We start from the raw sequence: 16,643 nt of genomic DNA on the forward strand, positions 1-16,643 counted from the left end.
GCTGGCTGTTCTAATTATGTTGATGCAGGCTGCATCAATATTTGCCATTATTACCATATACGGATTCCCAACCAGAAAAAATGCCATGCCACAGAAAGTATATCCAGGCTGACTGTGTACCATAAGTGTTATTACTGGCTAGATTGGCCTACATTCAAAGTGGGCCAATTTAGCCAGGTAGTATGTTTGCTTTAACCTTGATGCATAGTCCTGTGCATCAAGGGTAAAGCAAAAAGAGCACTGGCAATGGTAACAGTTTGGGCATTCGTGTAGGCATGGGAAAGGCACTTCTGTATTGGTATTAGCTGGCCATTGATAGTGCCAGTGCAAAATGGTTTGAGTACCTGAGCAGAAAATAGCAGTGCCTCGTAAATGCCTAATACTTATACACAAGCCAAAACTGTTGGCATTGCCAATGCTTATTTTTAAAAGAATTTCAGCGAAAGACATGCAGGGTGTTTTTAAATTGAGTGGCTAAAGGCAGACCTGATTAAGACATTTTTATTACACCAGTTACGTGTTTACAACTCCAATGAAGTCATGAACTCTCAGAGGACTCCTTTGAGGAACACTTGCAGGCACATTGAGGGCTAGGTTTGATGGCAAGGCATGTTTAAAACTAGCTCAGTGTTCCAGTGAGGAGGTGTTTTGGGTGGGGAGGGCAGGAACTGGGTGAGAATTGCCATAGGGATTAGCATGGCCATGAGAAGTCACTTCACTGTTAGCACCTGCATTCCTATCCATACATTTTTAGGTAATTGAAATCGTGATGTGGGGTTAGCACTTGCATGCTAGGGGAGTGATTAGAAGAGAAGTGGTGACATGAGACATCTCATTCTCACAGCAGTCCTTAAGTGTGATGTTTCAGAAATGAAGGCAAGAGGTAGCTGCTTGTAACATTGAAGCTTCACCAGAATAGTCTCATTTGAAAAGTGGAAAGATTTTAGGTGCCCCCACACAAGGAAGTTTTCCCCTTCCTCACAGCTACTGACGTTAGCACATCTCCCAACATTTGAAGTATTAGTCCCCTTTGCCCCCTGACATTTTAGCCTAGGTGCACCTCTGTTACCATGAACCCACCCCTTAATGAAGTGGCCCCCAGGGCGGCTACATTTAGGGGTCGTGCTGAACACACACTCACAAAAAACACTTTCACCCATGCATTCAACCACCAGTTACACAACTCCATACATGCATGTATAAATAAAACCAAACACAGCATTGACACAAACATCAACATGCACGCATGCATTCATACATACACATATACATACTAATTTAATTTAAATACACATATACACTTTTAATTTAAAATAGAAAACACTTACCTTACCTCCATGCACCCTTAAAAAGCATCCATGCAGCCGACACGTAGACATGCTGCCTGACAAGAGAGAACTCCTCTCCCATCAGTCAGCGTGGTCACGCTGAGCAATGTGAACACACTGACTGACAAGAGAGAACTCCTCTCCCATCAGGCAGAGTGGTCACGCTGAGCAACGTGAACCCACTGACAGACAAGAGAGAACTCCTCTCCCATCAGTCAGCGTGGTCTCGCTGAGCAACGTGAACACACTGATTGACAAGCGAGGAGTCCTCTCTAATCAACATGAACACACTGAGTGACAGGAGAACTCCTCTCCTGTCATTCAGCGTGGCCATGCTGAGCAACGTGAACATACTGACTGACAAGAGAGAACTCCTCTCCAATCAGTCAGCATGATCATGCTAACATGAACACACTGACTGACAGGAGAGGAGTCCTCTCCCATCAGTCAGTGTGGTCACACTGACAACATGAACACACTGACCTACAAGAGAGAACTCCTCTCCCATCAGTCAGCGTGGGCACACTGACAACATGAACACACTGACTGACAAGAGAGAACTCCTCTCCTGTCAGTCAGCGTGGTCATGTTGAGCAACGTGAACACACTGACTGACAAGAGAGAACTCCTCTCCAATCCGTCAGCGTGGTCACGCTGAGCAACGTGAACACACTGACTGACAAGAGAGAACTCCTCTCCCATCAATCAGCGTGGTCACACTGACAACATGAACACACTGACTGACAGGAGAGATTTCCTCTCCTGTCAGTCAGCGTGGTTATGCTGAGCAACGTGAACAGACTGACTGACAAGAGAGAACTCCTCTCCCATCAGTCAGCGTGGTCACACTGATAACATGAACACACTGACTGACAAGAGAGAACTCCTCTCCTGTCAGTCAGCATGGTCATGCTGAGCAACGTGAACACACTGACTGACGATAGAGAACTCCTAACTCATCAGTCAGTGTGGTCACACTGACAACATGAACACACTGACTGACAAGAGAGAACTCCTCTCCTGTCAGTCAGCGTGGTCATGCTGAGCAACGTGAACACACTGACTGACAAGAGAGAACTCCTCTCCTGTCAGTCAGCATGATCACGCTGCCATGAACACACTGACTGACAGGAGAGGAGTCCTCTCCCATCAGTCAGTGTGGTCACACTGACAACATGAACACACTGACTGACAAGAGGGAACTCCTCTCCCATCAGTCAGTGTGGTCACACTGACAACATGAACACACTGACTGACAAGAGAGAACTCCTCTCTCATCAGTCAGCGTGGTCACACTGACAACATGAACACACTGACTGACAAGAGAGAGAACACCTCTCCTGTCAGTCAGCATGGTCATGCTGAGCAACGTGAACACACTGACTGACGAGAGAGAACTCCTCTCCCATCAGTCAGCGTGGTCACACTGACAACCTGAACACACTGACTGACAAGAGAGAACTCCTAACTCATCAGTCAGTGTGGTCACACTGACAACATGAACACACTGACTGACGATAGAGAACTCCTAACTCATCAGTCAGTGTGGTCACACTGACAACATGAACACACTGACTGACAAGAGAGAACTCCTCTCCTGTCAGTCAGCGTGGTCATGCTGAGCAACGTGAACACACAGACTGACAAGAGAGAACTCCTCTCCTGTCAGTCAGCATGATCACGCTGCCATGAACACACTGACTGACAGGAGAGGAGTCCTCTCCCATCAGTCAGTGTGGTCACACTGACAACATGAACACACTGACTGACAAGAGAGAACTCCTCTCCCATCAGTCAGTGTGGTCACACTGACAACATGAACACACTGACTGACAAGAGAGAACTCCTCTCTCATCAGTCAGCGTGGTCACACTGACAACATGAACACACTGACTGACAAGAGAGAGAACACCTCTCCTGTCAGTCAGCATGGTCATGCTGAGCAACGTGAACACACTGACTGACGAGAGAGAACTCCTCTCCCATCAGTCAGCGTGGTCACACTGACAACCTGAACACACTGACTGACAAGAGAGAACTCCTCTCCTGTCAGTCAGTGTGGTCACGCTGAGCAACGTGAACACACTGACTGACAGGAGAGGAGTCCTCTCTTGTCAGTCAGCGTGTCCACGTTTTCAGCTGAATGACGGGAGGCAGCAGAGCTCACTTCTGAGCCCTGCTGTCTCCCATTATTTTGCTGTTTGTTGCGTAGCCAAACGGCTTCACAAGAAACAGCAAAATCATTGCAGGGGCAGCACAGTCCCCCGTGTGAATAAAGGACACGGGAGACTGTGCTGCCTTCCACTTAGGAGGGGGCCGCGAGGCCCTCAGCAAGCGCGAGGCCCGGGGCAGTTTGCCCCCCCTGCACCCCCCTCGTGACGGCCCTGGTTGTGGCCCCTCCTGTGGGGGTTCTGTGTGTGTGGTATAAAGTGGTAGGGGATCTTTAAGGTTTGGTGGTTAGTCGGGGGAAGGCAGGAGTAGGCCTTGCATGGCAAAACAACCTGCAATCCTGTACTCCTACCCCAGGCCATTTGCTCACAGGTCCCATTTCTCTAGTTTGCAATCCCACCCTGCTCTCTCTCGTTCTCTTGTAAGAACTCCTTTTGTCTACTCTGCTCAGTGTGGAGACATATATACACATACACACATACAACACAAAGATAAAGCTGGCATCTCCCTGAAAAGTGAGCAATGGGCTGGACATGAAGAATATGTTCTCCATACAGCACTTTGGGTCTGGTTAGTCACTGATGTGGGAGGAGCGTGACAGGGCTAAAGAGGAAAGCTTATTCGTTGCTCGGTTAATGTTGATGTGCTAACGGCTAAGCCTGTTTGTGTAGTGTTAGGTGGTAGGAGATCTTAGGGAGGAGTTGGTTAGTCAGGGGAATGCGGGAGTAAGCCATACAAGGCAAAACAGCCTGTAGCCCTGCACTCCTACCCCAGGCCATTTCCAGACAGGTCTCATTTATCTAGCTAGCAATGTCACCCTTCTCTCTCTCCCACTCTCTCGCACTCTCTCGCGCTCTCTCACTTCCCCTCCCTCTCTCTCTCCTGTAAGAGCTCCTTTTGTCTACTCTGTTCAGTGCAGACACTTGTATACACACACACATGCAACACCAAGAAGAAACATGCATCCCCCTGAAAGTTGAGCAAAACAGCATTTGTTTCGACACACACACACACACACACACACACACACACACACACACACACACACACACACACACACACACACACACACACACACACACACACACACACACACACACACACACACACACACACACACACACACACACACACACACACACACACACACACACACACACACACACACACACACACACACACACACACACACACACACACACACACACACACACACACACACACACACACACACACTTTTTTCCTTTTGTACTGTGCCAGTCACCACCAAAGTACTTAAAAAGTGTCTATCCAATGTGCCCTATAGTATATCATCCATGGGTAAAACGACAGCGCACACAAAGTACTGCACTTAGAGCATGTAATAGTGGACCCACACTAGGGCACCCTTAGTGCTCACATGAGAAACCTTGTCCCCAGGAGGGAATCGCTAAGTGCATGGTGAGATGTGGCACATCATCCAGAGAAGAAGAGAAGAGGCTGGGAGGACACGTTATAATGCAATGGTGGCAATGACATATAGAAGAAAGGAACATGCATAGTGACGATGTGACATCCATTCCGAACATGACTGGCCGGGCTCTGAGTGTAGTAGGGGATTCATTGACTTACTGCAGGAATTGAACATAGTCCTTGGCATTGCTCTGAGCTCCGGCTGAGACAGGGTGTAGCATTAATTTATAGCGCTGGCTGAATCCCGGCTTTATGTTGGATTGCACTTCATGCTGGGCCATTATTTTCTGTCAAATTCAGAGTTGGTTATTGACCTGAAAAGAAATAAAATATCAAATTATTACAGTGAAGCAAAGCGATGAAGTATGTGTTGCACATCACATCACTGTGTTAATGGGGAACTTAAAAGCGTTCCCTGTGTCAGGCACTGTAACTAAGTTTCGAGTCTACTTGTAGTGTTGCACCCAGCTGCCCAAGGGCTTGGAGCGCATTATCAAATAAATAAACAAACAAACAAACAATAGGGTCACTGGCCCTCATTACGACCCTTGCGGAAATCGGAAAACGATGGCGGAAATGCAATACCGCCATCGAATAGCGCTCGGTGCGACTATGACCCGTCACCGCAAAGTACGAAGCCATTAGCGACACCGTAGTGAACGCCAACGCTAACTGCACCAAACACGCGCGCGCGCGCCATGCGAAACCGCAAACACCACCATGGCGCAACGGTACGCCAATTCCGACCCTAGCGGACATGTACCTAACGCCATCAGGCATGGCGTAATGTACCATTCCGCCATGGTGAGAAGTACGGCATCGCGAATCAACCGTAAACGGCCCCACTGAGTGCCTGTACACCGCTCCCTGCCCACAAAGTACAACTCCCCGTAGGTGCAATGAAGCCACAATGCAACCATTGAAATGTACAAGTCACCCATGCATGGCAACGAACAAAAGAAACACAAGAGGGGCCAATGGGAGCTGCAGGGCACAGATGGCACGAACACAGAAGCCATCCCAATGGACATGACCACAGTCCCCCACCAAGAAACGCACGCAAACACAGGCACCTGTGTCCAGCCATATTCCGAGAATCACATCATTCCACCAGTCCACCTGGCTGACCGGCATCTGTTACACAAAACCCAATCCCCCGCCCCTGAGCATGACAACATTCAAACTGTCATATTGGCAGCCCCCATCCCTGACCTCACGGGCTTAGTAGGCAAATGCGCCCAGTACAGTACCACGCAACTAAACTCCGAAGCTGGAACCCAATGCAGATCTCCTCACAATACATCGCCCCCCAAATAGGCATATGCCACATCACTTGCAAAGAAAAACGCTACACGGGCCAAATCAGAATAGAAATTTAATGCACATCAAAGTCACCAAGCCCATACAGCCATCAGGCCATGAACTCCTAAACACCAATCACCATTGTGGGCTGCATCCGCAAGAAATGACCAGCCACTACTTGTGTGTCGTCCTGTTCCCTCATGGTACACAGAGCCACATTCACGTACGAAAAGGCAACATGGAAGCGCACAGAACCGCAGGGCCGTCCCAATGGGGAGGCACTAGTCCAGCCGAAAGGCCGAAATGTTGCTCCGAGCCACCAGTACAGCGTAAGGGCATGTGGGCCATTGGCGATCGTCCCATAAGATCGTAATGCTGCTCCACTGATTAACACGAAGCAGCAGGTGTCGGGAGTAAAAGCCATCTGCAGGAGTGGCATACAGATGGCAGTGGCAAAAGGGGAGGAGATACCTGTCAACCAAAAGAAAAGAAAAAGAACAGAATGGCCATCAGAACTACATTCCAACAACTCACTTCAATGATCACACGAAATCCACAGCCATATGCATGCTAGCCCACTCCAAAGGATCATCACCACCCCAAAACCACTTGCGACTCCTAACCATCTATATCGAGGTGCAAACACCATCACAAACGAGTGTACCTGTGCATGCGTCTGTCAAAACAGAATCCATCAGATGGGAATGTTAATGTGCATGGACACAAGTGTCTGAGGGCGTGTCGAGACAGGGAGGGCTCAACAAGGCCAGATAGACGATGGTCCCACCATGGCAGCCCTGCATCACATAGCGTAGGGGAGGCGGATAGATCCCAAGAAGCCCTGTACATGGCAAACTCTGCATCAAATCACCTGCCCATGCACCCATTCATCATTCCCTCATCCCGGAATCAAAACGCCTGAATAATTACTCACATAACATTAGAAACATCCATTGAGTCTGTGCGTTATGCAGCCTGCAAAATCCACAGTGCCCCAGCCCGTAATTCCAGTGTTGTGAAGTAACATGTATCTGGGAACGGCCGGCCTCATCGCCCACGTAGCAATTGCGCATCCCAAACTATTCATATCAATCATTGCTTCCTCGCCATGGCCTCTGTCTCAAGGACATTGAACAATAGAACGTTATATTTGCAGTCAGACCTGTGGGCATCTCCTCGCCGCTAGCTGGAAACCGAAAGCGCCGCCCTTGGAATTCCACATTTGCAACATCACGCCGAAAAGGCATCTGTGGCCGTTTGAAATCACTAATTATTCCATCGAGTGCGGCTGTGTGTGAAAATGGCAACTGCCTTCACCCACAAATGGGACGCCCCGCCCGTCATTGCAACTCGGTAAAGTGATGCATGAGGGCCCACCGTTACTCGAGTACTACGTTCCACTGACCCTTCACAAGTCTGTTCGCGACTGCACAGATAGTATGTGCAACAATGGGACCACAGCAGAATGAACATGTCAACCAATGTTACACGGCCATCGGGTACAAATACATGATTGCAATAGCAAGATGCCATTCCCAGATTTGCAGCGTTGTGCGCGGGACGTGCTCGGCCAAAGGGGAGAGCAGCTTGCACAGGTGGAATTAATCACCACAGGTGGAGGCCATACAGCCTGAAAACACATAAATTGCACAGCCAGTCTCCTCCCACAACCACACCGAAATGCTACCGGCAGGACTCGCGATGTTGGCCCTGGGGGACCTGATAGCACTGCAAGTACTCCAACTCCAAGAAGAAGACGAACACCAACTACAACCGGCCGCACGAAGGAGACGCAGGAGGAGGAGGAGGGCAAGGCAGAGCCAGCAAGGGCCGCCAGCACAGCCACTACCACCACGCAGGCAGCCCGCAATCCCACGCCTCCGAGCACATCCGTTCAACCTCACTGATGAGCAGATCCACACCCTCTACCGTCTGGACCGGGACACCATAGCCGCCATTGTGGACATGACACAGGCTGACCTTGTCAGCATGATAGATAGCCCAACCGCCATCCCACCCCTACTGAAGGTGGTGTCTGTACTCCACTTCCTGGCCACAGGCACCTACCAGCACACAGTCGGACAGTTGCATGGCATTTCTCAGCCACTGTTCTCACGGACACTATTGCAAGTGCTCGATGCCCTCCTGCAGCACGCAGACGACTACATCTCTCTACCACGCTCGGAGCAGGAAATTACCAACACAAAAGTGGGATTCCATGCACTTGCCGGCATACCGGGTTGCATTGGTGCCATCGACTGCACCCATGTGGAATTGGTCGTCCCACATGCAATGGAGGCCCAGTACCGCAACAGAAAACAATTTCATTCCCTGAATGTACAAATGGTGTGTGACTCCAACAGGATCATTACACATTGTTGTGCCCGATTCCCTGGATCTACCCATGATTCTATGGTCTTGAGGAACTCTACAATACCACGCTACATGGAGCGACACGCAGGGAACAGATCCTGGCTACTCGGTGAGTCTCATTACATGCATGATTATGTGGGGAATGTGATTTGGCAATGACCTGGCAGGAAGGGGGGGGGGTGTGCGTACGTAGCAATGGCATTCCACATCATAGGTTTCTTGTCCACATACAGGTGATGCTGGATATCCACTGAAGAGATGGCTCCTCACACCAGTCCGGAACCCACGGGACCAGCATGAGGAGGACTACAACCATGCCCACTCACGTACCCGTGTAGTCATTGAACAGGCATTCGGCCTACTGAAGACTCGTTTCCGCTGCCTCAGCAGGTCTGGCGGGGCACTCCTGTACCGCCATGAGAAGGTTGCAAAGATGGTGATGGCATGTGTCATGCTCCACAACATGTGCGTACGTAGAAATGTGCCCATGCCCCCTGACGCAGAACTGCAAGCACCTGATGATGGTCATGATGAGGGTGGGGATGTGGCAGCACCTCATGGAGTCTGCGAGGCACCGGAGGCCCGTGACATTCGTCAGCATCTCATTGATGTATGCTTCTAGCACTCACGCCTGGTGGCTGATACATGGACACGGGACTCGTGGCACTGTGCGTGTCTGGGACATGCACAATATGGACTGTACGCCTATGATGGCCTAGTACACAAAAATCAATGTCCACACATCTCATTGGTTGATCGTGCACTTTATATGGCATATGTGATGTCATGTTGAACACCCTATCGACCCGCCACCCAAGTGAGCCCAACACACCCCCTCCACCCTCCTACCTCCCCCCCGAACCCCAGTGTCCAAAGATGCTCATTGTCAGTGGGCTGTCGCTATTGCAAGCCCCCTCTGCGGGTATCAGGGGCACCCCTGCCTGTGGAGCGCAGGTTCCTTCCAGATCTACGTTGGGGGCTGCCCTGGACGGAACTTGCAACGGATGATGTGTCTGCCTGCTCACGTCCATGCATGTCCCTAAGGGTTTGCGAGAGCTCAGTGAGCACACTGCGCACTGCGGCAAGTTCGGCACATACGTCTTTGGACGTCGCATGCAGTTCCCCCCTCAGGCTCTCGGTGCTTCTCTCCATTTGGACTCTCAGGCTCTCGGTGCTACTCTCCATTTGTGCCCTTAGCGTCTCTGTGCCTCTCTCCATTTCTGCCCTAAGTGTCTCAGTTGATGTTTCTATGTCTGCCTTAGTGCCCCCACATTCATCGGCATGGTCCTTGAGGAGCGTGGCCATTTGCTGCTGTTGCACGATTAACTTGTCGAGGGACTGTTGCCTCTGCTGGGCCATGCCCATTTGCGGGGGTGTCACAGAGGGGCTGTTGTCCTCATGTTGCCTTGCCACAGGGCTTGTGGGGGATGGCCAGTCGTTGTCTTGTGGGTGCCCCTGCGTGGTATCCTCATGTTGTACGGGATGGGACAGACAGGGGGATTGGGACAGGTCATGGATGGATCTGACTTCGACATCCCCGTTTTCTGTGTCGGAGCATGCTGCCATCAATGGGGTGTCACCTATGGTGCTGCTGCCACCAGAGGCAGTGCCTTCTGTGGCATCCATTGGGGGGACCTGTGGTGGTGGTGTTGTGGGCATGCTGGCAGTTGGGGTGCCTGTTGATGTTCCCTCCTCTGTGCTGCCACCTGATTTGTGCTGCTGCCGTGTCTTGATGCGTGCAGCTGAGGTGGAGGGTCTCTGGCCGTTGGTCTTGGCCCTCTTTGCAGGTGTGCTGGTAGGGGTGTCCTGTAGCTCGTCGTTTGGATCGGACCCTGTGGTGGAGTAAAGGAGGGCGAGGGTTAATGATGGGTCTGTGGGAATTGGAATGGCATTGTATCACATGCTCTGGGGTGGTACCTGAGGGTGATTTGGGTCGGGTCCTTGGAGGTGCTTTGATTTGTGTGTGGAGTGAGGGTGCAGTTGTTTGGCAGCCTGCAGTTAGGGTGTGCCTGCTGCACGTGTAGTGCGTGTATTAGGGGTTTTTAATTATTTATGTATTTATTGTGGGTTTTAACGTGTGCTATCAGGCCGATGTGTGTGGCCGTTCTCCTGGACATGTGTTTCTGTTGCACTATGTGGACGCATGGTACTTCACATGGATGGACTGTGTGGATTTGGCATTGTTTTATCTGGTACACCTACCTGAATCTTCGGATGTCTGCACTCCTTTCTCCATCCCTCCGACTCCCTCTATGCTCTCCATTCCGATGGTGGAGGCACAGATTTCTTCCCAGGGGGTCAACTTGATGGGTGATTCAGGACCTCCCCCGGTGGCTGTGGCAATGTTGCGGTTGGCAGAGAGTATGCTGCGGACGCGTATCCGCAGGTCGTCCCATCGCTTGCGGCATTGCTGTGGGGTGCGGGGTGCGGTCCCCACCGCACTTACCCGCTGTGCCACCAGAGCCCATATGGTCTTCTTGTTTGCAAGTGCCGTTCTGGTCATTTGCGTGGAGAAGACAACGGCAGCATTCTCCTGGAGGGTCTCTGTTAGCACGGTGAGTTCCTCGCGGGAGAAGTGGACCTGCCGCTTGCGGTCGCACGCTTTCTTCGCTACTTTTCCCATTTGTCTTGGTTTCGCTAGGGTGGGTGACGGGTTGGGGTGTGTTTCAGGGTAGTGATTTTAGTGGTTGTGTGGTTTTAGTGGTTTTATAGGTGTACGCCGGGATGTTTCCCGTTCCGGGCCCATGTTTTAACTTCCGTTTCCGTATATTTCCGGTCACCGTACTTTCCGGTAGGCGCACACTGCGGTGACCGCTAAGAGGGGTGGCGGTATTGCACCTAGGGCGCCGTACGGCGGCGGTGTGGGCCGTTTTGGGGTCATTTCCGCCATCGCGGACTTTGCACTTCCGCCGTGGCGTGGTGCTCGTGCCCGATGGGTCGGAATGGGCCGCACTTTGCTCCTTCGTGCAATGGCGGAAACGCTATTTACGCTGTGGCGCTCCGGTCAGTCGCTTTCCGCAAGGGTCGTAATGAGGGCCACTGTGTTAATGTTGAATCCAGAAGATATTCCCAACTTCATTGTGTGTGCCCTAATAGCGACACTGTGTTAGAGCTGAATCACGATGGTATTCCCAAGATCATTGAGTGTGCCTAACAGTGCAAATCAACAAGGGGGGTCCTGGGAGTCCCTCTGCCAGACATTAGTCCTGGTTACAAGAGACTTACCCAGAGTCTTTAGCTCACTATCTTTCACAGAGAAGAAATATCCCAAACATATCAGTCTTTGTCCTGCCCTGGGGCAGTCCAGCACCGAAATGCTAGGCAATTCTCCTCTGAACAAGAGTACCAACAGAAACCCCAGACACGTGTTTCGGTCTGGTTGGACCTCATCAGTAGGGTGGATCTGTGCCTCTCTAAGAGTAGTGAGCAAGGGGTCCACGTCTGGATTCCCCTAGTAACTTAGGGTGAGACCCAAAGTTACTTAAAAATGCAAATTAACAAGGGGGGTCCTGGGAGTCCCTCTGCCAGACATTAGTCCTGGTTACGAGAGACTTACCCAGAGTCTTTAGCTCACTATCTTTCACAGAGAAGAAATATCCCAAACATATCAGTCTTTGTCCTGCCCTGGGGCAGTCCAGCACCGAAATGCTAGGCAATTCTCCTCTGAACAAGAGTACCAACAGAAACCCCAGACACGTGTTTCGGTCTAGTTGGACCTCATCAGTAGGGTGGATCTGTGCCTCTCTAAGAGTAGTGAGCAAGGGGTCCACGTCTGGATTCCCCTAGTAACTTAGGGTGAGACCCAAAGTTACTTAAAAATGCAAATTAACAAGGGGGGTCCTGGGAGTCCCTCTGCCAGACATTAGTCCTGGTTACGAGAGACTTACCCAGAGTCTTTAGCTCACTATCTTTCACAGAGAAGAAATATCCCAAACATATCAGTCTTTGTCCTGCCCTGGGGCAGTCCAGCACCGAAATGCTAGGCAATTCTCCTCTGAACAAGAGTACCAACAGAAACCCCAGACACGTGTTTCGGTCTGGTTGGACCTCATCAGTAGGGTGGATCTGTGCCTCTCTAAGAGTAGTGAGCAAAGGGGCCACGTCTGGATTCCCCTAGTAACTTAGGATGAGACCCAAAGTTACTTAAAAATGTAAATTAACAAGGGGGGTCCTGGGAGTCCCTCTGCCAGACATTAGTCCTGGTTACGAGAGACTTACCCAGAGTCTTTAGCTCACTATCTTTCACAGAGAAGAAATATCCCAAACACATCAGTCTTTGTCCTGCCCTGGGGCAGTCCAGCACCGAAATGCTAGGCAATTCTCCTCTGAACAAGAGTACCAACAGAAACCCCAGACACGTGTTTCGGTCTGGTTGGACCTCATCAGTAGGGTGGATCTGTGCCTCTCTAAGAGTAGTGAGCAAGGGGTCCACGTCTGGATTACCCTAGTAATTTAGGGTGAGACCCAAAGTTACTTAAAAATGCAAATTAACAAGGGGGGTCCTGGGAGTCCCTCTGCCAGACATTAGTCCTGGTTACAAGAGACTTACCCAGAGTCTTTAGCTCACTATCTTTCACAGAGAAGAAATATCCCAAACATATCAGTCTTTGTCCTGCCCTGGGGCAGTCCAGCACCGAAATGCTAGGCAATTCTCCTCTGAACAAGAGTACCAACAGAAACCCCAGACACGTGTTTCGGTCTGGTTGGACCTCATCAATAGGGTGGATCTGTGCCTCTCTAAGAGTAGTGAGCAAGGGGTCCACGTCTGGATTCCCCTAGTAACTTAGGGTGAGACCCAAAGTTACTTAAAAATGCAAATTAACAAGGGGGGTCCTGGGAGTCCCTCTGCCAGACATTAGTCCTGGTTACGAGAGACTTACCCAGAGTCTTTAGCTCACTATCTTTCACAGAGAAGAAATATCCCAAACATATCAGTCTTTGTCCTGCCCTGGGGCAGTCCAGCACCGAAATGCTAGGCAATTCTCCTCTGAACAAGAGTACCAACAGAAACCCCAGACACGTGTTTCGGTCTGGTTGGACCTCATCAGTAGGGTGGATCTGTGCCTCTCTAAGAGTAGTGAGCAAGGGGTCCACGTCTGGATTCCCCTAGTAACTTAGGGTGAGACCCAAAGTTACTTAAAAATGCAAATTAACAAGGGGGGTCCTCGGAGTCCCTCTGCCAGACATTAGTCCTGGTTACGAGAGACTTACCCAGAGTCTTTAGCTCACTATCTTTCACAGAGAAGAAATATCCCAAACATATCAGTCTTTGTCCTGCACTGGGGCAGTCCAGCACCGAAATGCTAGGCAATTCTCCTCTGAACAAGAGTACCAACAGAAACCCCAGACACGTGTTTCGGTCTGGTTGGACCTCATCAGTAGGGTGGATCTGTGCCTCTCTAAAAGTAGTGAGCAAGGGGTCCACGTCTGGATTCCCCTAGTAACTTAGGGTGAGACCCAAAGTTACTTAAAAATGCAAATTAACAAGGGGGGTCCTGGGAGTCCCTCTGCCAGACATTAGTCCTGGTTACGAGAGACTTACCCAGAGTCTTTAGCTCACTATCTTTCACAGAGAAGAAATATCCCAAACATATCAGTCTTTGTCCTGCCCTGGGGCAGTCCAGCACCGAAATGCTAGGCAATTCTCCTCTGAACAAGAGTACCAACAGAAACCCCAGACACTTGTTTCGGTCTGGTTGGACCTCATCAGTAGGGTGGATCTGTGCCTCTCTAAGAGTAGTGAGCAAGGGGTCCACGTCTGGATTCCCCTAGTAACTTAGGGTGAGACCCAAAGTTACTTAAAAATGCAAATTAACAAGGGGGGTCCTGGGAGTCCCTCTGCCAGACATTAGGTTCCTGTTGGTTCTCTTGTTCAGAGGAGAATTGCCTTGCATTTCGGTGCTGGACTGCCCCAGGGCAGGACAAAGACTGATATGTTTGGGATATTTCTTCTCTGTGAAAGATAGTGAGCTAAAGACTCTGGGTAAGTCTCTCGTAACCAGGACTAATGTCTGGCAGAGGGACTCCCAGGACCCCCCTTGTTAATTTGCATTTTTAAGTAACTTTGGGTCTCACCCTAAGTTACTAGGGGAATCCAGACGTGGACCCCTTGCTCACTATTCTTAGAGAGGCACAGATCCACCCTACTGATGAGGTCCAACCAGACCGAAACACGTGTCTGGGGTTTCTGTTGGTACTCTTGTTCAGAGTAGAATTGCCATGCATTTCGGTGCTGGACTGCCCCAGGGCAGGACAAAGACTGATATGTTTGGGATATTTCTTCTCTGTGAAAGATAGTGAGCTAAAGACTCTGGGTAAGTCTCTCGTAACCAGGACTAATGTCTGGCAGAGGGACTCCCAGAACCCCCCTTGTTAATTTGCATATTTAAGTAACTTTGGGTCTCACCCTAAGTTACTAGGGGAATCCAGACGTGGACCCCCTTGCTCACTATTCTTAGAGAGGCACAGATCCACCCTACTGATGAGGTCCAACCAGACCGAAACACGTGTCTGGGGTTTCTGTTGGTACTCTTGTTCAGAGGAGAATTGCCTTGCATTTCGGTGCTGGACTGCCCCAGGGCAGGACAAAGACTGATATGTTTGGGATATTTCTTCTCTGTGAAAGATAGTGAGCTAAAGACTCTGGGTAAGTCTCTCGTAACCAGGACTAATGTCTGGCAGAGGGACTCCCAGGACCCCCCTTGTTAATTTGCATATTTAAGTAACTTTTTGTCTCACCCTAAGTTACTAGGGGAATCCAGACGTGGACCCCTTGCTCACTATTCTTAGAGAGGCACAGATCCACCCTACTGATGAGGTCCAACCAGACCGAAACACGTGTCTGGGGTTCCTGTTGGTACTCTTGTTCAGAGGAGAATTGCCTTGCATTTCGGTGCTGGACTGCCCCAGGGCAGGACAAAGTCTGATATGTTTGGGATATTTCTTCTCTGTGAAAGATAGTGAGCTAAAGACTCTGGGTAAGTCTCTTGTAACCAGGACTAATGTCTGGCAGAGGGACTCCCAGGACCCCCCTTGTTAATTTGCATATTTAAGTAACTTTGGGTCTCACCCTAAGTTACTAGGGGAATCCAGACGTGGACCCCTTGCTCACTATTCTTAGAGAGGCACAGATCCACCCTACTGATGAGGTCCAACCAGACCGAAACACGTGTCTGGGGTTTCTGTTGGTACTCTTGTTCAGAGGAGAATTGCCTTGCATTTCGGTGCTGGACTGCCCCAGGGCAGGACAAAGACTGATATGTTTGGGAAATTTCTTCTCTGTGAAAGATAGTGAGCTAAAGACTCTGGGTAAGTCTCTCGTAACCAGGACTAATGTCTGGCAGAGGGACTCCCAGGACCCCCCTTGTTAATTTGTGTGCCTAACAGTGTCAGTGTCTCAGAGCTAAATCTAAAAAGTGCGCCCTAACAGCGCCACTATGTTACGGTTGAATCTACAAAGTGTGCCCTAATAGCGTTGTGTCAAAGTTGAACTTAGACAGTGTGCCCTAATAACGTCACTATGTTAAAGTTGAACTTAGACAGAGTGCCCTATTAGTGTCACTGTTAAAACTGAACTTATAAAGCGCGCCCTTATAGCATCTCTGTGTTAATGTTGAATCTAGACGGTATTCCCAACATCATTGAGTGTGCCCCAATAGCGTCACTGTGTTAAAGTTGAACCTTGAAGCATCCCCTAATAGAATCACTTTATTAGAGTTGAACTAAGATAGTATCACCAACAGGATTGAATGTACCCTAATAGCGTCACTGTGTTAAAAGTTAAATTTAGAAGGTAGATTATGCCTGATTGCATACACTTCACTTATTACCACAATATCACACTGCTACGCTTATTCTCTCCTATACACCACCATTCAACTAGAACACAGCAGTACTATGACACATTCGGAAAAGCTGTTCTCATACAAACATGACCCATCAAACCACCCATCATCCTAATAAAACACAGCTAGTTAGCACACACCGGCTAGCTTAGGAGTCTCCTCAGGCCTAACGCAG

General features: G+C 49.9%; 1 protein-coding gene across 1 annotated transcript in view; it reads right to left on the reverse strand.

Annotated features, from left to right (window-relative positions):
* Window positions 1-16,643, reverse strand: part of LOC138472817 (myosin heavy chain, embryonic smooth muscle isoform-like) — a 374,216-nt gene that overhangs the window by 305,824 nt on the left and 51,749 nt on the right. The window contains exon 2 of the mRNA XM_069611184.1: window positions 5,109-5,263. Within this exon, the coding sequence (XP_069467285.1) occupies window positions 5,109-5,230 (122 nt within the window). The 5' untranslated portion in view covers window positions 5,231-5,263. The remainder of the gene's footprint in view (window positions 1-5,108; window positions 5,264-16,643) is intronic.

The sequence above is a fragment of the Ambystoma mexicanum genome, chromosome 8 (genome assembly GCF_040938575.1).
Source record: "Ambystoma mexicanum isolate Mex_15411 chromosome 8, UKY_AmexF1_1, whole genome shotgun sequence".
Taxonomy (NCBI): domain Eukaryota; kingdom Metazoa; phylum Chordata; class Amphibia; order Caudata; family Ambystomatidae; genus Ambystoma; species Ambystoma mexicanum.